This window comes from Lissotriton vulgaris, chromosome 10 (assembly GCF_964263255.1).
Source record: "Lissotriton vulgaris chromosome 10, aLisVul1.2, whole genome shotgun sequence".
NCBI lineage: Eukaryota > Metazoa > Chordata > Amphibia > Caudata > Salamandridae > Lissotriton > Lissotriton vulgaris.
The window spans coordinates 889,337,391-889,361,228 of NC_141698.1; the positions used below are offsets into that span (position 1 = coordinate 889,337,391).

At 43.9% G+C, this 23,838-nt stretch overlaps 1 protein-coding gene across 1 annotated transcript in view; it reads right to left on the reverse strand.

Annotated features, from left to right (window-relative positions):
- Positions 1-23,838, reverse strand: part of LRRD1 (leucine rich repeats and death domain containing 1) — a 337,071-nt gene that overhangs the window by 16,903 nt on the left and 296,330 nt on the right. Inside the window, exon 5 of the mRNA XM_086941848.1 lies at positions 960-1,080. Within this exon, the coding sequence (XP_086797974.1) occupies positions 960-1,080 (121 nt within the window). The remainder of the gene's footprint in view (positions 1-959; positions 1,081-23,838) is intronic.

A 23,838-nucleotide genomic window follows, 5' to 3' on the forward strand; every position in this document is an offset into this window, starting at 1 on the left:
CGAATGTAAAGATTAAAAAGAAGAGGGGAAAGGGAGGAACCTTGGGGAACCCCACAGGACACCGGAAGGGGAGGGGCAGAAAAACCAGGGAGGTGAACAGCTTGTGAGCGTCCTGTGAGAAAGGACGTGATCCAGGAGAGAGCGGGCCCCCGAATGCCCGCTGCGCTGACACGGTCAAGAAGGATGGTATGATCGACCGTGTCAAACGCAGCGGACAAGTCGAGGAGGACCAAAGCCTGAGGAGAGTTAGTGTCAGCCTTGGCCCTCAACTCATCGAGAACCGCAAGCACCACTGACTCGGTCGAGTGGCCCGAGCGGAAGCCTGCCTGATGGGAAGCAAGGAGGTGGTTCTGCTCAATGTAGGAGGAAAGACAGGAGGTGACATAACTTTCAAGAATTTTAGCAAGATAGGGGAGAAGAGAAATAGGTCGGAAATTGGAAGGGAGGGAAGAGTCAAGACCAGGTTTTTTAAGGATGGGAAAAACAATCGCAGATTTAAATGAAGAAGGGACCAAGCCAGTTGAAAGAGAAGCATTAAGAAGGGAGAGAGGAGTGGTAGGGCAAGAGGTAAAGAGAGTTCTCAGAACGCGAGCAGGGGCACAATCAGAGGGGGAGCCAGACTTGACTTTGATAAGCAGAGCCAGGAAGGAAAGAGCTACACTAAAACATTATTTGGAGGTAGCCACTACACGAGACAGGTCTCTGAACCCAGACACTGGATTCTTTTTCTACATGTGCATGCAGGCAGCCATCTTTGAATGCTTTAAAAATTCATTATTGTGAACCAGAATGGTTAATAACACTATCATTAACAAAGGCAATAGCTCAGTATAGGGACCACACTATTGACTTTGCCAGTGCTCTTTTCTTTTGTAGACTACTTCCCCATTCTGGGAAATTTAACATCTTCCGAACAGACTGCTACAGATACAAAAGCACCATTGATTATCAAAACGTACTTGTCGTTTGCGAGCGCGTTGACTTCATCATCTTGAATTCTAAGTTTTTTGCTTAAAAATTCAAAGTCTTCTAGTGTGACCTCGGAACCAATAACCTTGAAGATCTTCTGCAGCATTTTCTCTACCAAAACAGAAAAAGCAATGGTAGTTTAATCATTATGGCAATGATTGACTTTGAACATTGAATCTCAGATATTTTGGGAACTATCCAAAGATCATGATTAATGAGTGGATTTTTGTTCTTCTCCAAACCAATACCCTGCAGCTGCTTCCTCCCCTGAGACAGAATGCCCTCTTAGATGGATGTGTAAGCTGCAGCTCTCCAGAAAATGGAGCAGATGCTAAAGCTCACAGCCTAACCAGAATATGCAAAGAATGAGACTGCGTTAAACTATGTTCTTTTCATCTTGGTCGAGATCTCTATTCCAATTTTCCAAATTCCATTGTAGTTTCTAAATATACACATTTCGCTAAACACACGTTTTGCACTTTCATTTATTTGTGCAACAACCTACATGCAAACATCTCCACTATGTGAGCCTGAATCTAAGCAGCTTTTTTCTCAAAAGTGATTTCATGATAGATACTTTTAATATCTACATCTCTAAAACAAGCACATTTGTAAATCTGGGAACATTTAAAAAAAGATATACTTTCCCTCAAAAAGCACATAGACAATTTAGAACAAGAATTGGCAATGTCAATACAAAACTGTGACAGACACTCTGCTGACCAGCCCTCTATGAGGAAACAGTTCAGTAATGTCCATTGATCAACTCCCATGCCGCCCTGTGACAACCAACACAGAGATGCTTGGTATTGTGTCAGCTCTGCAGAACCAACACCCTATCGATACACTCAGGAAGAATGACAACAGTGCATTGGGTTGAATGTTAAGTACAAGTTACTTGCCATAGTGACTTTTGCACTCGCAGCCCTTAACCCCTCTTCCTTCAGCTCATGCCATTTCGGGTACTTTTAGGTAGATGCCTGGAGCACCACTCTGGTCCGCATAAACATTTTAAAAGATTTGATATTGGAGTACATGCCTGGCCCTCCTGTCTCCTATCTAAGTGACCTATAGACTTTTATATATCGCTCCCTTTATCGTAGACTGACTGAATTGGGCGATAATACATTATAAAATGTTTATAAAAAGGAGGCATATGACCCACTTAAAAACTTTACAAAAACATCTGTAACTGAATTCTAAACCAAACATCCCTCATTCTCTTAGTTTCTGTATGCACCAATAGAGGGGATATACAACATGCAGGAATCCACCTAAATTCCAAACCAAGAAACTAAGATGACCTCTGTAGTACAGGCCAGTGTTAAAAACTGTCCCATTTCCACTCGAGTTGTTGCCTGTAAGATTGTATTTGTGCCACTTGAAGAATCTCTTGGGGTGGTCCAGGGCTTCCATAAAGCAAATGCGCTGACGTCAAATGGCTGTGTTCAGAGAAGCAGTCCAGGAGCCTGCCTGCTTTCCACAGTTCGGGCTGGACTCTTCCCATGAGGCACAGGGTCAAGACTGGTTTGCATATGGCCATGTCTGAACTGGGGTGGCTTGGTGAGCAAAATAACAATGGATTAAACCCAAATCTGTGACTGGGGGTGAATGTTTTGCCATTGTGCAACATTCCGTCCATCATCTTGTGTGTTTTGCTGCTTGCCACAGTTGCCAGGGTGTGAGGTATGTTGCGTGCAGGTAGTATAATTGTATCATACTCAATTTGGAAGAGGTGGTAATTTCCCGGAGGGCCATCCGTGCCATGTTTCTGCCCTTTTATTACCCAGTAGTGAACAATACTATGTTATTCACTACTTGTACAATAAAACAAATTACAAAATGCCGGACCTCGCTGCTGCTTGAGCAGTGAACCTGGCTGGGGGCTGGTGCAGGTGCATGGAGGCGTCTGCGCCAGCCATCAGGCAGATTGTCTAGGGCAGGGGAAGTTTCAGCCCTGGCTCCAAGACTTACCCAGTAGTGAAGTCCTGCCGCGTCAGTGGTGCAGGTAGCTCTGGGCACTTTAGGCTTGAGCCCTTCAGGGCACGAGGCTACCCATCAATTCTCCCATCTCGTGACAGGTAGAAAGTGGCCTGGAGCCTCACTAACCGCCACCCCACCCTGTGACTGGATGGGAGAGAGTGAGGGGAAAAATCGGGAAACTGAAAGCAGGAGACCACGGATCACTGCGCAGGCTCACGTTTCTGCTTAAGGTGCTCCAGAAGGGAGGGAACAGTGTTCCTGCAGCAAATGTCTGCCCAGCTGCTGAAGCGGACTAGTGCAGATAGCTGAAGGTAAGTTACAAAAATAACCCTCTAAAATATTTTATGCAACCCTGCATGTGTGATCTTATGAGTATGTGTGTGTGAGCCACGGGGGTGGGCGAGTGAGAATAAGTGACATTGAGTAACAGTATAACTGCATTATAATATATAAATCAGAGTGAGTAAGCATGAGTGAAACTAAGTTAGAATGAGAGAGTTAGAAAGAGAGAGTGAGTTACAGACTGAATGCTTGAGAATGAATGAAGGTGACCGAGTGAGTGAGAATGAATGTGAGTGAATGCGAGTGTAAATAAGTGTGTGTGTTTGAAGGAGTATGTGTGTGTGTGATAATAAAAGTGAGTGATGGGGAGTGAGTGAGAATATGTCAGAGCCAGTGTAACTGTGAGTGAGGAACAGTGAGTGAGAATAAGTGAGACTGAGTTAGAATGAGAGAATCAAAGTAAAAGTCAGAGTGACAGTGCGAGAGAATAATTGTGAGGCAGTGAGTGTGTGAAGGACTGCGAGTGAGGAAGTGTGAGTAAATGTGAGTGAGTGTGAGAGAATGTGAGTGGGACTAAGTGTAAGTCAATGAAAGTGAGTAAGATCGAGAATGTGTGTGTGTGCTACGCTTGTGAGTGTGCTGCTGGCCCTGGCATAGTGGTGGTAATTCCTGGCTTAAGGAGGCACCCATGGACACACCCATGGCAAATTTCTGGCCTATTGGAGGTAATTCTTTACAAAAGAGGAACCAATGGCAAAATATTGGCATTGGCCCACTAGATTTAATTCCTGACATTTGGGATACATGTAGCAAAACTCTGGCATTGGCATATTGGAGGCAATTCCTATCATAAGAGGCAGCCATGGCAAAATGCTAGTAATGGCACTCATGGCTTGAGGGACACCTATAGACAAATGCTGGAGAGAACATATTGGAGGTATTGATTGCATTAGGGGTCCCCATGGCAACATGCTGACACTGACACACTGGACTTAATTCTTACCATAAGGGGAACTGTGGGAAAATGTTGACAGTAACATACTGGAGATAATTTGTGGCATTAGGGGGGACGACCATGGCATACTAGGGGGAAGGCAACTATGACAACGTTTTGGCCTTGAAATACTAGAGGCAATTGTTCACTTATGCATCACTCATGGTATGTCAAGAGCAAAATTGTAACACTGGCATATTGTAAGTATTTCTTAGCATAAGTGGGCACTGATGGCAAGTGGGGGGGCAACAGTGAAAAAATACTGGCCCTGACGTACTAGAGAATTATTTTTGATATATAGGTCCCCCATGACATATGGATGCAGTCAATGGCAAAGTTCTAACAGTGGCACACATGATCTAATTCCTGGCCTATGGGGTCCTCATGGCGTATGTGGGGGAAGTCATAATAAAATGCTGGCCCAATAAGAACTGGACAGGAATGTATAAGGCGGTATTCAGTGATACGTTGGGGAGGATCAGAGGAATCAGACACAAAATCAAGGTACAGCGTGGAGTCTCCCCTGTTAAGCACAAGTTAAGAAACAAGTCTTGTAGTGTTCTGGAGGATCTCGCTAAGATACTCAGAAAATTGTGTCAGGTGAGGGAATCAAACTCATTGACTCATTGCTATGGTTATCTTAATTAGTGAAAGCGAGGAAGAAGAATGGTCAACTGAGGGTTTGTGTTGACCTGAGTAGCCTAAATAAGAAAGTTTAGGTAGATTCTCACCCTCTTCCACGCATAAATGATATGATCGCTATGTTTGTAGGTACCCAAGAGTTTAGCAAAATCGACTTGGCATCTGCCTACCATCACGTCGAATTAGATGAGTCCTTTAAACTTTTGACAGCATTTGTATCACTGACAGGCACATTTCAATTCAGAAGATTGCCTTTTGGATTGGCATCTGCCACTTATGTTTTCCAATGTGTGTTGGGAAATGTATTACAGTGAATCAAAGGAGTTGTGACGTTCCAGGATACCATCCTGGTTCCAGGGGAAGATCATCAGAGTCGTAGTAAACTCATGCACATTGTTATGAAATGATTGGAAAAGTTTGGAATAATAGCCAATGTTAAAAAATTTGAGTTAGCAAAAAGTAGCATAGAGTACTTAGGCCAGATCATCTCTGAACAAGCATTTACAATGCAATGGTCTTGTCTTTGTTAAAGTTAGAGCTATTGGCATTGCAAATTGCATTTATTTAATTTTTTGTTTTTTTAAACATAAATAAATGGTATTGTCATTTACAATGGCAATAGGTGAGCATAAGAGAGTAGTCGAGTGTATTAGCAGATACAGAGCCCCACACACACAGAGCCCACACACACACACACACAGCCCAACACACACACATAGAGCCCCCCCCCCCACACACACACAGAGCCACACACACACACACAGACACACACACACAGAGCCACACATGAATGTAATATCTGCATTTGGGATCATGATTTATGCGAATATTAGAGTGTCAACTGAGTCTCAAGGCATAACTATGGTGAACCTGTAGTCTAGTATATAATACAAGGAAGCACACAGATTTTCAGTAATCACTACAGGTCAATATACTCACACTTAATGCCCACTCATATTAAAAGGCCTTCGCAGGTCAACATCAATCCCTAAAGGGTCCCTCCTGCAACACATTACCTGTGCGCAGATACCTGGATGAGTTAGATCGTAGAAGTAAATGTAAACAGCTGAATTGTTCTGCAATTTAGTTTTTCATATTGGCTCACCAGGATCATATCTCTGCCCTTGAAGTAAGTGATTAAGATGGCCATAGATATTTGGAGCCATTAGCCTAAATGTGGGACATCTTGCATTCAGATTACATGATGCAACATGATTGATGGCGTCACCAGAAGAAACTGAAAAGCAGTGAAATAAATACATCCACTCACTTTTCATTGTTTCAATAGAAAAAGAAGGTCCCGCTTGTTTCTCTTAAGATTGGGTGACATAAAAACTGAGGAGACTGATTAATAACTAGGTGAAAGCTCGAACTGCAGCTAACAAAAGGGTAAAAGCTGCAAGCTCCCATGACTGAAGGCCTGTAGGGAGGTTGGCACACCTGCAGTGACTTATTTGAAAGGCTGAATTAAAATACTAGGATACTGTAAGTGCACAGTTTGGGAGCCATAGCTTCTCTAGGTCTAATTCACAAATAATTCAGTGCCAGCGTAGTAGACTTACAAGATAGCTTTCACCAAACCGATCAAAACCATGCACAGAACTTTCAGGTGGTGCACCCTACTGGAAATTGCCAATTCAGTTTTTATTTGCATGCACAGTTAATACTTTTGAAAATGACAATGCATAACCAGTATCCTTACCGCCTTTAAAATCCAGGAATGAACGTTTGGAAACCCAAACAAAGCACATAGGCTCGTACAAGAAAGGGAACCAGGGCCCATGCAGTACAAAGCCCAATTGCAAAGCACTGATTACAGGAGTGACTATCAGATTACTTTTAAAAATCCGAGTTTCCCAGATGATGTAGCCGTCCCTCCCCATTCAAACACAAACTGCCCTTGGATGAAAATGACGATTGCGCATTGTGTTTCTTCAAAATAAACAGGTCTAAAAGCATTGATTAAGGGTCTCCGCACACAACTAGCCCTGTTTTAGCTGAAACATACATTAACTAAGAATGGTGTTTGAGGACTATAACCCCCCACCAAAATCTAAGCCTCCCCCCCGAGCTTCGGGATCTAACAAAATCAAATTTAACATCTGTGGCAAACGGGTGATCCGAAAATGTCAACATAAGTCTTGCAACTTGATAAAAGTTCAATTCCACAATGGTGAAATCATCCTTGTAACCTGTAAATCAGTCACCACAGAAGATGCCAGGCTGACAGTTTGAGCCCAGAGTAATGTGCGATTGCATAGTTATATATCAGTCTGTTTTAAAGTGTAGAATGTGGACAGGGCACGACTATGCATTCGGTCAGTTTCGGTAAAATGTTTTTGTATAGAAACCAGTTTTTATCATTTTTAGCAAATTGTGATGCCTGATCTCACAAAATGGTTCTAGAATAAGGTTTCAAATCGTGGCATACAAAAAAACAGAGGTATGCAGGAGACAGTGCAGTAGTTTCAGACAAGGTTAATAGATTAACTGTTTGACTAGAAAGGAACAACTGAAGCATAGAAAGAACAATGCAAAGGGTGAAGGGGCATTACTTACTCTCCTCCCAATTGTGAGCCAAAGGGCTCAAGAAAAAGTGGGACTATATGATCTGAATGGAGCCACACTGAAGACTCTAGTGTAAGTCCTGAAAGGGTATGGTTTATACTGTCATGTCGCAAGGATGCAAAGGTGTTCACTGCCATGAAGCCATGGGAAGCGGAGGTGCAGAAGAATCAGCCTCAGCACAATGATATTTAAGAAACTGTTCAGTTAAAATATCTGCAATATATAAATATGCCAGTTTTATGACATTTATAGAGCAAACTATTCACCCGCATGTGATATTTTGGCCTTACAAAAACATAAAAAGGCCATTTTACGGCATATTTATATAGCAAAATATTCACCCGCTTGGGATATTTTGGCCTTAAAAAAAGCATGATCAGCCATTCAGTGTTGAACTAGAAGGAAAAAGATAGGAGAGAAAATCGAATTAGGTAGAACACCAACTTTTCAAAAGTTTGCCTAATTTAATAAAGTTTGATTTCTGCCAGAGGAACACACGTAACGTTTAAACTTGTGGTAGCTGCCACCAAGAAGGCAAGGCCCCCATTAGCTTTTAGGAAAACCTTAGGGGTTTCAAGAATACATTTACCTTTGGATTTCATAAGCTGGTGGGGTTGACACCAATGAAAGCTATGATGTAGGCTTGAACATGCCTTTGTAAATCAAATATATTAATTTGAAAACTACCCACCCCTTAACAGGCAACCAGAGATGTGAAAACCGTACAGGCATAACATCATTGCTGGGACAACAATACAGGCATAATATAGTTTCAACTACAGTGTTGACCGGCGAGGTCAATGTTAAAACGGGGTCAACCTGAAACCCTGCTTTTCACAAATGTGTGATTTGGAAACTCAAGAACTTCCTTGTGATATATGATGCTGACTACACAGCTTCAGACCCCAGTAACAAAGAAGTTTGTCATCCAAGCAGATTTGGTGCCACTGCAAAGAGCTAGCAGCTTCCAAAGCAAGCAGACGATTAGAAAAGAACACAGTTTTATAACACTGTTCATTAGGATACTGTTTGTGCATAGCCAAATATTGCAATCTATAATATACTTATTTATTTATTTATTTATTTATTGACATTTGTAGAGCGCGGCGAATACCCGTGGGCGTCTCGGCGCTAGTTAAGGGATGGATCAGCAACTGGGGTAAAGAAGATATACAAGGCTATTGGTCAAATAACCACGTCTTTAGCTGTTTGCGGAATGTGAACAGGGAGGGACTTGCTCGGATATGTGCAGGAAGGGTGTTCCAGAGTCTAGGGGCGGCAACCAGGAAACGCCTGTCGCCCCAGGTGACTGTTCTAGTGCAAGGCACAGCCAAGAAGTTCTGAATAGAGGAACGAAGAGATCGGGTTGGGACATGATGGAGAAGATTCTGTTTGAGAAAGTGGGGACCTTGATTATTGAGTGACTTGTAAACAATACACAGCGATTTGAATTTGATACGGCTGCGTATCGGGAGCCAATGGAGATCCCTAATGAAGTTTGTAACTGGTGCGAACTTGGGGATCCCAGCCAGCATTCGTGCGGCTGCATTTTGGATTGACTGCATCTTATTTGTCACTCGAACTTGGGCATTTAAGAATAGAGCGTTACAATAGTCCAAGGAGGACAGGACTAGTGAGCTGACCAGTGTTTTCCCGGCCGTGTTCGGTAGGAAAGGTAGTATTTTCCTAATCATTCTCAATTTCATATGAGCTGAAGCCGCAGTTTTATTCGCATGTGCCATAAAATTGAGGCCAGCATCGAAGATGACGCCTAGATTTCTCACTTTGCTAGCTGGACTCGGCGGGGGACCGAAAGATGGTGGCCACCAGACAGGTGACCAGCCCGGGGAGAGGTGACCGAAGATGACCACTTCAGTTTTTTCTGAATTGAGTTTCAGACAATTCGTGGCCATCCAGTCACCTATTGCCATCATTCCTCTCGTGAATCGATTGGCAACTTCCTCCCCGTCCCCTTTGATAGCCAGTACCAATTGGGTGTCATCGGCGTAGGAGGTCAGGCTCATCCCAAATGCTTTGATGACATTTGCAAGGTCCGACACGTAGATATTAAATAGTGTCGGACTCAGGGATGAGCCTTGAGGGACCCCACACGGCAGAGACACCTTCGATGATTGGTAGGGTCCTAGAGATACTGCTTGTGATCTATTGGCCAGAAACGATACAAGCAGGTCCAGAGCAGTTTTCTGGACCCCCAGTCGTTCGACACGGTCGACTAAGATCTTGTGGTCGACCGTGTCGAAGGCCGCCGAAAGATCCAGCAGTACCAGGAGTGCTGTCCCCCCCTGGTCTCGTATGGCTCTGATGTCATCCGCAGCCTTTAGAAGGGCAGTTTCCGTGCCATGACATTTGCGGAATCCGAACTGGGTGTTATCGAGCAACTGGTGCTGATCCACAAATTCCGACAGTTGCTGATTCATGGCTTTTTCTATTACCTTAGCCAGGAAAGGAAGACTGGCTATCGGACGATAGTTTTTCAGGTCATCTTTATTCAAATTGGCTTTCTTTAAGAGGGGTTTGACCAACGTATGTTTCAGAGAAGCCGGGAAAATTCCTGAGCTAAACATAGTGTTGCAAACATGAGTTATAGCCGGTATCAACGTGTCCATAACTGGCATAAGAACTTTGAGCGGACACGGGTCTAATGCAGAACCTGATTTGATTCTTGAAATAATACTCCTTGTCTGATCCATAGTGAGCTCGACAAAGCAGGTCAGTGTGTTATCCCGTGAGGTGGAGGACAAGGATAATGGTGTAGAGTCCGTGTTTAGAGAAAAAGCCTGATAGATGTCGTTAACTTTTTTGAAGAAAAAATCAGATAAGGCGTCGCAAAGATGTTGTGAGGGAGGTGGTGTGAGGTCGTGCGTGCCACCCGACAAGCGTTTAGTGATGTCGAATAACTCTTTGCACGAGTTTTTGGCAGTCTCAATTTGTGCAGCATAATAGGCTCTTTTCGCCTCTGCGATCATCTGTTTGTACCGGGCAAGTGAGTCTTTATATAATGATTTACTTTCTGGGTCATAGCGCCTCCGCCAAAGTCTTTCTCTTTGTTTATTTAATTGTTTCTGTTTTTTAAGTTCATCCGAGAACCAGGGAGCACTGGGGGAGGCTCGATTCTGGGAGATAGATTTTACGGGCGCTAGCTCAAGTGTGGCCTGATTGATCCAGGTATTGAACTGATTTATGGCAGCGGTGGGGTCATCTGACAGCAATGGCGATGTTCTAGCCAGGAATGTGTTCAATGTCCCCGCCTTTATGTCCTTCCATGCTCTCACCTGTTTGGGGCTATTGTTAACAGCCCTCCTCTTAGAGGCATCGGGGATAGCTAAATGACTTAAAATGGCGTGGTGATCGGTCCATGCCAGGGGGAGGACATCTGCAATATGTAGCGACTCAATATTAGTAAAAATGCCGTCATGTATCTTGCAAATAAATTCAATCCTAACCAAAATACACTTGAAAACCCCAGCTGGTATGATTAGGCAACATCAGCCAATACAACCAGTAGGCAAACAGACTACATCTGTAACTTACAAGTAAATCCCTCCAGATTTATTACAAACATTAATGATCTCATCGTGTGGTCACCTATAGGTGATTAGGTTAGCAAAGATTCAGCACTGAATTCGGTAAGGGCAACTGCATAGCAAAATACTCCTGCCACGATTGTCATACGAATTAGAGAATTTTATTTAATGCACTTCAAAACCGGGATGCATTTTTTAGGTCTCGCCTATTCCATTCCGAAGGAATGGGAAATGGAGAGAATTCAAGTGCTCAAAATACTCGTGAAACCAAGGGCTTTTTGGTGCGGTTTTCTTCGAGTTCACGTGGCCACAGGCACGCGCTTTTGGGCCATAAACTTTCACGGCCATCTGTTCCCCAGCTCCAGCACCTCCCCTCTCTCTCCCCGCACACAGCCTTACTTGGATTTCTCCTCCCCCTCCCCAGCCAGCTTCCCCCAGGCAATGTTCCCTCCCACCTTTCCTCCTCTCTGTCCCTTCTTTCATTCACAACTTGTTGTGACTGAGGAGCTTTAATGTTTTTGGGTGGCGATGTATTACTTTAGTAAAGCTGCCGCCCGCTTCTGGTTGCCAGACTCATTTGTATGTTTATCTACTTTTTAACAGTAAAGCTGCCGCCCGCTTCGGGTTGCCAGACACATTTGTTTGTTTATGTACTTTTTAACAGTAAAGCTACCGCCCGCTTCTGGTTGCTGAACGCATTTGTTTGTTTATTATGTGCAGACATACTTTTACTTTAGTAAACTGCCCCCGCTTCTACTTGCAGGATGCATTTGTTTGTTTATGTACTTTATAACAAATGTGGACATACTTACTTTCACGCGTTTCACGAGCACCACACTGATTTTGCTTTCACTGTTGTGTCTTTCTCGGTTCCTCTACACTCTCCCTCCCTATCAGTGAGCAGGCTCCTGCCTCGCAACAGAGCCAGCAGGCGGACCAGGGGGAGGGCTGTGCTACTTAACTCAGAGCAGAGGGCACTGGTCTGTGATTGCTCCTCACAGCTGCCCCAGGCGTAGACTGGCTCTGGTGTCCGGTTAAAACTGGAGGTATGAGCTCTATCAGCACTGCGCTCTTTCATTTGCGCTGCACTGGTTGTGCTTTAATTGTGTTTCTTTCCTCACTCCTCCACCCCACTCTCTCTGTAAAAATTACCTGACCATGGCTGCACTTAATTCACTTAACCAACCTCTAGCATGGCCAATAAATATATGCAGAACTGTGATAGCTTTTGTTAGCATTTATCACGGACAAATCGGGCTAAAGACGTGCTACATGCTCTTCCATCAACGCGCCTTAATTTCAGGTGTCCATAAATGTATAATGGAATTGCTTTACCCTGGCAGGCAGCATGCTGCTGCAATTTTGGAACACCTAATACAGCGTGGTATTTTCATCTGCTACTTTTAAAAGCAGCACTTTGGCTCCGTGAGTAATAAACAACCAGATCTTCCAATTAGGGAAACAAGTAGCCGAGCGCAGCGGAACTGCAGGGTTCACAGAGCGCTGAACAGGAGGCACGGAACGTAAGGACAGCTTCTGCTTTGCCAATAAACTCACTCTTATAGCCGGGCACCACAAGGGCTAGAACCCTGTAAAAAGACTGTGATTCATTTAAATTCTCCTTCAATCAAGGCACCAGAGACTGATTACTGATTATGGCAATCTTAATATTTCATTAGTATAAATGACTGGGAAGTGCCACAGAAACTGGGTTATGTCAGTGTGTGTTTGTGAGATATTGGTATTGTTAATGACAATGCCTTTTATTATTGCAGGTTTTTTGATCACATAAATAAAAGGCATTGCCATTTACAATGCCAATAGCTCAAAATCTTGTTGTTATTTTCTTGGGTTTGTAATGCCAGTAGAGCAGTATGTCTAACCCACGAAAGAAGAGACTGTGATCAGGGTAATCCTAAAAATACAGTAAACGTTGAGCAAGATTCCTAATACTCATAAATGGTTTAAAGTAGGTGTCTTAATTCTGTATGATCGAATGAGGCCATGTCTGTGTGTGGTGTGAATCGTGTAGTGTTTGTAGCTTCATAAGCTCACAGGCTTTCTCTCCTTTTGTCATACCCCACAGCCATCTGTTGCTTTGCGATCGGCCTCAGGCCGGCATTTCTCCTCTCCTAATTATTCACTGCATGGCCGGCCGGCACATCAAAGGCTGCTGCTCCCCATGCATCTCGTCACCCTTCCTCCCTTGTTGTTCTTTGCCTGCTGGTTTATTTTTTAGACCGTAGTTTTGAGTAAGTACTATGCAAGCAGCTTGAAACACCACGCACCATTCCCTCTTAGTTCCCGAGTTTGCACGGCAACACTTTGACTTAAAATGTAACTCCACTGAGCCGCTTTCAATACTGGGGACCGTCTTTTCTCACGAAATGTAGCCAGGCTGTGGAATGCTCTCCCTCTTCCACTTCGTCAAGAACCCAGCCTGCCCGCATTCAGAAAAAAACTAAAAACAGCATTGTTCCCCAAGACATAGATAAGCTGCCTCTTACTCGTTAGTTTTTCTGCTCACTCCTTCTGTTTAATATCAAGCGCTGGGATGCTTCCGAGTAGCCATGCCCTATAGAAGAACCTTTTCAATTCAATTTCAATTCAATACTAATGTAAAGGAGTAGCAGAGGTGAACGCCACTAACACAATTCATGGCAGTGTGCCTTTATTTATTTATTAAAGGTGCAGCTTTCATTTTGAGCTTGCATTTCTTTGTTCAGAATCAGCGCCACTTTCATGCCCCTGATTAGTTAATTAAATAATATTAGTTTTGTGTTTTTTCCTTCATTACAGAAAATTAAAATAAACACCTGACTATAGTATGAATGCAGCTCATTACAAGGAGAGCCCGGGTGCTTCATTTGTGACACAGAGATTATCATGATTATATTGTACACTACTCCGGTGTGGTGGGACTGGCTGACTCACTCCATTGTGGTTATGAAGATGAGTATCCAGATGCCCTGTGCATAGGAACACTTTTTTCAGGCATTGCTGGGCACAGGCGTCACCCTGAATACTGTTTCATTGTGTTTGGCTGGGAGTGGGCAGGTTTCGTTATGAATTTTTGTGTGTGCTTGAAGTGAGAATCCGTGATGTCCTCTCCTCTTTATGTTAATTGTAATATCAATACATCTAAGTCGAGTCAATACAAAACATGTGACATTACAAATTCTAAAAGTGTCACATATGCTAAAGTTAAAAGTATTGGCATTGTAAATCACAAAACATAAATATAAAATGTCATTTACAAAACCAATAGCTCCAACTTTCCTACTGCGAGACCTATTGGCAACGCAAGTGCTTGTTTCAAATGGTGCTCAAAATTTAAACTTTTAACTGTGTAATGTATTTACAATGCCTTCCCTTCTATGTGGTAGCACACCTGCATACATCTCTTCATGTTAGGTGATGAACGCACAAAAAAATCTATATAGAGTTAATTCAAAGTCAAACTAAATCGAGTTTATATGTGCGAAGTTTTGCTATGACCGCATCAAACTGGACACGGAAGAAAACAGTAATTCAAAACAATAACTGATAACATTCCTTAACATAGGAGGAATGTTATTAGTATTACAAATGTTCAGATGTCAGACAGGCTAGAACTTATTAAGAATATAATACCACGACAATTAACATGGCACAATAAAAAGGGACAAACTATGTCCAAGCTCTCACAGCTCTCCAGATCAAAGTAAATACGAGTATCCCTGAACAAAATCCTACCCTGTCAGCATAGTTACTAATTCCAAAGTACAGATAGTAACAGATAAGACTGCATGAGTAATAAAATACAAGTGTACAGAACGCAACGTGAAACAGTTGTCAGATGAACAGCAAAGGATAGCTTACTGAGTTCAATGAACTATACCCACACCACTAGAAGTCACCTAAACCCGCTGCCATGCCCTTTTGTTTAAACTGAAGCAAGGAACAACCAGGATTAATCGATCAAAAGACAGCCTGTAAAATAAAAATAAACATACTACTGTTATGTTCTCATTAGGATCATTTGCTATGCAAGTATTCTAACAAGACATTCATTTTGGAGATCAAATTAGTTTATTTTTGCATATGAAAAAAACATGCTGCTCCGTACATTACATGTAACATGCTGAGCATCACAAAAAAACTTAACACAGCAATTTAAAACGGTAAAATAGTCCTGTAAGTCCAAGGAATACAACACTCTACAACAGATGTGTATACATACAAGTGCATCAAAACTGCCCAGTTACCTCCCAGCACAAATGTTCCAACAAAAAAAGCAAGGACCTTAAACGGTATTCCATCGATTTACAAATAACCTGGTATCCTGAGAAAAGCAAGCATTGTTAAAGTCAAACTGTCTACCCTTGGAGCCCAATTTGATCTGCCAAAGCTTTAGGTTCATGCTTTACAGAATGAACAAAAGGTCGAAAAAAATTGCAATTACAGGCTACCTGATGCAAGTGGAATCCACTCAGAGGGTGGTCGTGATCCCTAAAGTAATGGGGAGCACACAGTGTTGTTTGAATACCCCTCACACACCAACAGGCCCCTTGGTGTCATGCTTCATCATCGGGGCCTTCGCAACCCTCTACGGGATGCGGCGTGCTACGACTCACGGATACGTAGGAGCACTGATAGTGAACTATGTGTTTGTGTGTGTGAGAGGGAGAGTGAGTGGTGAGGTGAGAAAAGTGAAGGTTAAAAAATACCTGGCTCGTAGGAAAAAATATTTTTTTATGTCCTCGGCTGGTATTATTAAAAGGGGTGCAAAGCGAGGTTGTCAGTTATACATATTAGGGTATATCAACCTCAAAAAAGTGCGTCGACATGTTTCGGAGTACAGGGACTCCTTCAGGACGAGGATATGCACGACTATCCTCACCTTACTCACATGGGTATTGAATGTAAAAGTGTATTCTACAAAAACACTAGGTGAAATGCACCAATAAGTGTTTTAAGTCTGGACAAGCTCTGTTGCGCCCAATTGGCGTTGAAGATAAAGAACTTATGGACCAAGGTTATCTGACCTCATGAGCCTTAGCGTGGTATTGGGGGATTCCTTCCTCACTGCTCACTAAGCAACGGTTACTGCACGACCTAGTAGCCTGCCTTCCCCTCAACGCGGCTCCGACGATGTCTCACCTCACCACTCACTCTCCCTCTCACACACACAAACACATAGTTCACTATCAGTGCTCCTACGTATCCGTGGGTCGTAGCACGCCGCATCCCGTAGAGGGATGCGAAGGCCCCGATGATGAAGCATGACACCAAGGGGCCTGTTGGTGTGTGAGGGGTATTCAAACAACACTGTGTGCTCCCCATTACTTTAGGGATCACGACCACCCTCTGAGTGGATTCCACTTTGTTTAAACGAATTATCAGGGGAGATTGAATCCACTTTTTCCTCTCCCTCCCTACTCCTGTTATATTTATACCTGATGCAAGTACCATTTGTTTTTTCTTTTTTACTCATTTGAAATGGTGTGAAAGAGCTTTCTGTATAAAGCAGAAGGGACAGCATTAGTTTGCTGCCTGGCCTGTCATAAAATAAAGCTAAAATACAATAAAAAGTGAACAGGTGAAGAGTGGAGGGGGAATGAGGAGAACAGAGGAAAGGGTCTGGGGAGAGGGTGGGGGTTTGGGAAGAAGTACACAAGAGGAAGGGGGCGAGACAAGGTAGATTATCAATACGGGGCCAATGGGAGAAGAAGCATATTAGAGAGAGCCACTTGGAACATGCGGGAGAGAAACACAGGCGAGAGGGCAACACTGAACTGTATAAGGAAGACAGCTGGATAACAACCTTGCATCAAGTGCTTCAAGAAACAAGTACCTGGAAATCGCTTGAGTTCCTGGCAAGCCACCGGCCCGATCTGGCACGAAATCCAGGAAGTCCGGCAGCGTCATGCTTGTTGTGGGGCGGGACTTCCGCCATAAGCCCGTGCCCACGAAGTGACTCACCGAGATGGAAGTGGTGACGCGGGGCTCCCATGCCGGAGGGGGAGCCCGGCGGTGGCGGCAGAAAAGTGGCGACTGAGGCTGTGGATGCAAGTGCGGGGCTCCCATCAGTGAGGGAAGCCCCACGTGTGCCACGTCAATGGAGGCGGAGGAGATGACACCCGGTGAGTGGGATTTGGTGCCTTGGGGGATCGTGCACAGGCTCGCGGCGGTTGGTGCGAGTGTGCGCGGCCGGGGCGGCTGGTGCGTGTGTGGGCAGCTCGTGCGTGTGTGCGCGGCTGGGGGTGGCTGGTGTGTGTGTGGGCAGCTGGTGCGTGTGTGCGCGGCTGGGGGCGGCTGGTGCGTGTGTGGGCAGCTGGTGCGTGTGTGCGTGGCTGGGGGCGGCTGGTGCATGTGTGCGCGGCTAGAGGCGGCTGGTGCATGTGGGGGCGGCTGGTGGCGGCTGGTGCGTGTTCACAGTTTCTGGGAAGTGCGTCTTAGAAGCGCGTGCACAGACCAGAATCTGCGAGTTCACTGACCAGAATCGCAGTGCGTGCCCCAGTCTGTCTCCCTTGAGAGACAACTCAACGACAATAGGTCTCGAGGACGAGACCTAAAAAGGTGTGAAACCTACAGCAGGTCTGGTGGAAGCTATAATAAAAGCCCCCAGTCCGAAAAGCAAAGAATAGGTTGCATCCTTTTTACGGGTTTGCGAGTTCAATGTCAAGTACTGTAAATTGGAGGAAACTGCTCAAAAAGAAAAAAGTATTCACCTGGAGCGATTTGTGCCTGGATGAATTTGTGGCTTTAAAGTATGACATAGTCTTTGCTGGGTTATTGGCATCATTTGATATCACAAGGGAGTACATTATTACTGTGGACGCAAGTAATGCTGGACTTGGTGGCACGCTTGCTCAGAAAAGAGAGGGTGGCGATGAGATGACTGTGGGTTTCGCATCCAGGTCGTTGTAAGTGAATGAGAAAAATATTTTCAGTCATAGAAAAAGAACTGTTGGCCTGTTGCTGGGTGGTGGAAAGGTTTAAATGTTTCATATTGGGGAGGAGAAAATTATACAAAATTATACTAAAAACAGAACATACTTGGAGGGACTGTGATCAAAGATCACACCCTTAGATTGGCCAGGCTGAGTTCCAAACTCCTGCAGTTTAATTTCCATATTGAGTACATTCCTGGTGAAAAAAACACCAAAGCTGATTACTTATCAAGTTTCCTGGTTAGTACTGAGGAGAAAGCCATGAACTGGGAGGAAGAGGATGAAGAAAGCTTGATAGGAACAATTGATGACTGCCAGGATAATGCATTCACTGACGATGAATGGGTTGTTGAAATGGCTGGTGATGAAGAATTAGAGATCGTAAAGAAATATGTTAAAGAGGGATGGCCTAAGGATGCAGTCTTATTTTAAATTAGCAGACGAGTTGTTGGTAGAGAGAAACGGGATGCTAATGTGTGGTGACAAATTAATGCCCCCTAATGGATTAAGGAAAAAATAATTTAATGTGGACATGAAGGAGATCTGGAACAAACTATTACTAAAAAAAAAAGATTACAGACAGTTATTGTTGACCGGGGAAGGACCCAGAAATCATTGCAAGTGTCAAAGCATGTGTTATTTGTGCCATTTGGGACAAGGGGATAAAAATGGAGTCCATGCCTTTGCAAACCATGTACTTTACCCGAGGGGCAATAGTCGAAACTGGTGAAAGATTTCATTGGCCTATTAAACACTCTACCACAAAGATGTAAATTTGCATTTGTAGTAGTAGGCTACCACAACAATTGGTGGGAAGTAGTTTTTATGGAAGAGGCCAACACTGTCACAGTCATAAAGTACCTAAAGAAATAGTATTTGAGGGAAGGCGTCCCTAAAGGAATTGTATCCAACAATGGAGTGCAATTATTTTTTAAAGAAATGAAGAAGTTTCTGGAAAACAATGTGAATAAACATAAACACACAGCATTATATCACCGCCAGGCCAATGGACTCGTAGAAAATATGAATCGCACTTTGGTGGAGTGCATTTAATGGACTTTCCAAAACAAAATTGAGTTGGTTGATGCAGTGGAAAGTACGCTGTGGTCCCACAGGGTTAAGGAAGGCAGGAGTGAAATTAAAGTAGGTGACTGGGTAAATGGAAGAGATCCCACCCTCATGGTCAAAGGGAATTTCAAATTCAGGTCTCCTCTATGGGTTGATGCAGTATCCAGGAATGCTGTTCTTCCAAAATAACGTGAATGGTGGAACTAAAGCAGAGTAGTAAAGATAAAGCTGGGCGAAGGCAACCATGAAGGAGTGGATGTTTCATCCTCTGGTCATACAATTAATGGTTCTGCTATTGAGGACGGGCAGCCTCAACCGAACCCCTTATTTCGTAGGTCTACCCCAAGTGAGGTGTTGATCAATTACCCAGCAGCACGAGGAGCTAACGAGTGGTGTCAAAACCAGCAAGATATCGTGATTTATAATGGGTAGTTCATATAACGGGTATGGTGGACAAGTCTATAAGGAAACATTTAGTCTCTTGCTGGTAACTTATTTATGTATTAACATATTTATTAGGCATGCTCATGTGTATGTTATTATGTGTATAAGGAGGGAGATGTTGTGGTGAATTGTTCTTCATAATGCATTCCACATTCTGGGTTCCATTGCTTAGGAATATGGAATGCACGGTGAAGGGCCAGTAAATAAGGATTCAACCTCTGGCAGTTGATGCCGGAATCTGTTGGGTACTGTGGCCAATAAACCTACTCTCTTGCAATCTACTGCTTCCAGTTCATTGGATGTCTGCGCTTCCACATAGTGCCCTCCAGAAGTGGTGGCTAGCCTGTGAATGATGCAGATGTCTGAAATAAGGTCTTTAACACCTTCTGACCTATTAAGGACTGTTAACAGGCTAAGAAGTCTGTACAATAATACTTAGTAAAGATGTGCGGGGTTTACCTGTAGCAAAGTGCAAACGAACGGTGGTGTAGGTGAGGCTGGTTTTTGCAAATACAAAGGGTAAGCAATGATGGCCTGAACAGGAGGCTTGATTGGGTCGAGGGTTTTCGAAACACAGTAGCAACCAAGCCTTTTTTCATTTTGTTGCATAAAATGTCTGTGTTGTGGTCAGTCAGGCTTCCTTTAGGATGGACATTTATTCCTGGGGAAGGTTGAGGTACATAAACTCTAGGACCTCAGTTGCTGAATTGCAAGGTTGAGCTCTCCTGCCTTTGAATGCCTCACTCGTCATCCCTCTGTGCCAGAAGGTCCAGCCTGAGCTTGACAACATCTCCAAGAGGTGGAGTTTCAGGATTGTCTGCCCAAGTTGGTGCTACCAGAATTAAGTTTAGTGATATCTCCTCGAATTTCCTTATCACGAATGGAAGCAGTGGGAGAGACAGAAAAGGGTAAGCAAATATCCCAGATCAGTCCACCCATAGTGTGTTGCCCTTGGACTGTGGTTGTGGATACCTGGAACCTAAGTTTGGGCATTTTGGTATATCTGTGTGGTGCCCCAACATTGGAAGTACCTATGAAGGACATGGGGGTGGAGTTCACACTCATGGACTTGTTGATGTGTTCTGCTGAGCAGGTCTGCAGCCATTGCCCGCTCCCAGGAGATGCTCTGCCATCTGCCAGGAACTTCATAAACATCCTTGGTGAACCCAAAAGGAAGTACTTTGAATTGGTAGCGTTGTCTACTTAACACAAAGCGAAAATACTGTTTATGAGCAGTGTGGTTGGACATGGAGCAGCTCGGGCATTACAGATGATAGGGGTTGGCGTCCTTGAATGGTGGCTTACTCTGCTCTGAACCTTTTCACCTGTGCCTACCAGAGCCCCTAGGGAGGAGAGGCCATTGGCTCTTCTTGGCATCAATGCTAAATGTCCCACTCCCTCAAGAGCGGTGCTCTACCTTGGTGCGGGACTTCTTTCGGTGGCCTTGGCTTGGTGTTATGTGCCTCAGGGACCAAAGGTATACTCACAATCCTGGGTGTGGTCTTTGTTCGAAAGCCAGTCTTCAATGATGGGTCAATGCCTTCCATCTCCTTATTGTTGAACTCACTGGATGACATTATCTCTGAACTGTGTGTCCGTTGCACCGCCGGGAGACCATACAGACTGGTTACTTCCTTTTCTTCTATGATGTGGGGATCTTCTTCCCTGAAGATGTCTAGAGTTTCTGAGGTGCACTGTTAGGACATCTTTCTGAGTGCCCTGCAACAGTCCCATTTATACCTAAGAATCTTCTTGGGTCTGAAGCCGAGGCATGAGGGACAGAAGGCATCATATTGGTTGTGGGACAGGCACAAGTTGCACACCTCGTGGTGGTCTGCCCACGGATATTTTGAATGACAGCGAAGCTCATATTCCACCATTCATATAGCATTCTCTGGTGAAGAAGATCTGGAGGTGGGCCTTGGCCCCAGAGAGGCTTGATGCAGTTCGGTGCTGCCAAAGGTGTGTTGAAGAGGCAAATTATAAGAACTGGAATCAGACACAATGGGATCAAAAAGTAACCGAACAGGACAGAGGAAAATGGTCCAATAGGTGACCATCCAATCCCCCTGGCAGAATAAACATATCTAAGATGCAGTCAAAGCCCATACACAATGTACGATATAAAGCAATTGGGTAGCCCAGTCTAGCGCAGAACCTGGGGATTAGTACTATATGCGAAACAGTGGTTCTGCCACTCTTAAAAATCTAAATAAACCTTTTTTGCAATTGTGTCTCTCCAAATGGATGAGAACAGTCAACAAATGAAAAAACAAAAGAGAAAACAAAATGATGTACCTTATGTCCGAACCCAAAAAACGCAAAACACTTATCTTCTATTCTACTATATATTTTTATCAGTTTTTGGCAAAATCAGTGTAAACTTATTGCAATACATATATTAACATACACACAGAACAGTTCTTCTGAACTAACATTTAAGACTTAGATGTGCACAAACATTTAAAATATTTACATGTCACAAAACATTCCCAAAAATACATGGACATATACTATATGAAAAAATTATATTTAAACACAGTGCATAATTTTTAAAGAAGAAAAATATCAGCCCAGTAAGAGCTTAATCCAAATATTAGTTTAGTATCCTGGGTGATCATCAACACTTGATAATAAAGCGTTGACGTTTCAACCCCTGAAAAACGTGCGAAATTATAACCGTCTTGGTGGGGTTTTCCTCTAGACTAACTGGAAGATCTGTGTGTAGCCTGTAAGGGGCTTCCACCCTGTCATCTATTTGTGGCACTGTTGTCCTAATCACGTGCTGTGATTGATCTGTTCACTTCAGATTATAAAATGGTGAGCCATTCCTCTGCCGTCAGGTGCACGGGGCTCCATGTGGATTTCTTTGCAATAATGGGAAGGTGACTCCAAGGGGCCTTTCGCCTCCTCAAACGGGCCTTCTATGAACTTCAAAGGCTCATTATTCGCCTTTTGAAACTTGAAAAACAACGTTCTCTTTGGAATTAGAGCGACGGGCAGCCCTCGTCCTCTGTGTTCCGTTGGTAAAGACGGACACAATCACCTTCCCATTATTGCAAAGAAATCCACATGGAGCCCCGTGCACCTGACGCCAGAGGAATGGCTCACCATTTCATAATCTGAAGTGAACAGATCACTCACAGCACGTGATTAGGACTACAGTGCCACACATAGATGACCGGGTGGAAGCCCCATACAGGCTACACACAGATCTTCCAGTTAGTCCCGAGGAAGACCCCACCAAGACGGTTATAATTTTGCGCTTTTTTCAGAGGTCGAAAAGTCGACGTTTTATTATCAAGTGTTGATGATCCCCAGGATACTAAACTAATAATTGGATTAATCTCTTACTCTGCTGATATTTTTCTTCTTAAAAAATCTTGCACTGTGTTTAAATATAATTTTTCCATGTAGTATATGTCCATGTATTTTTTGGAATGTTTTGTGACATGTAAATATTTTAAATGTTTGTGCACATCTAAGTCTTAAATGTTAGTTCATAAGAACTATTCTGTGTGCATGAATATATGTATTGCAATAAGTTTACACTGATTTTTCCAAAAACTGATAAAAATATATAGTGGAATAGAAGATAAGTGTTTTACGTTGTTTGGGTTTGGACATAAGGTACATCATTTTGTTTTTTCATTTGTCGACTGTTCTCATCCATTTGGCGAGACACAATTGCAAAAAAGGTTATTTAGATTTTTAAGAGTGGCAGAACCACTGATTCGCATATCATACACAATGTACAACAAGAGGATTCACCATAGCATATCTTGCGCAGAGAAGTGGAAGGCCTGGGTGAGCGCATGGACACAGTGGAGACGGCGGCCCACCGGAGGGACGAGGAGATTGTCCACCTACAGCAGGAGGTACTCCGCCTCAGGGAACAACACGTGGACCTCCAAGCGCATAACGAGGACCTGGAGAACAGGTCAAGACGGAATAACATACGAGTCCGGGGGGTTCCGTCCGCCGAAGAGGGGGCTGATATTGCCGGCTACCTGAGAGACATGTTTAGGGACATCCTCGGTGAACCAACGGATTTCCCAATCCGGATCGATAGGGCCCACAGGGTTGGCCGTCAACGACAATCGACGGCACCTCCACCGGACATTTTGGCCTACCTACCTGACTTCCCCGTGAAGGAGCGCATAATGGCGGAGGCGCGCAAAAAACAACCACTAAACTTCCAAGGACGCTCTGTTGCTCTGTTTCAGGACTTGTCTGCTATCACGCTGCAAAAACGCAGAGCCTTCAAGATCGCGAAGGACTTCCTGAGGGAACATGACACACCATACTCTTGGGGGCATTCCTTCCGTCTCATCTTTCGCTGGAATGGCACGTTACACCAACTGCACTCCCTGCAGGAGATATGTGGGGTCCTGGGACTCACAGCGAC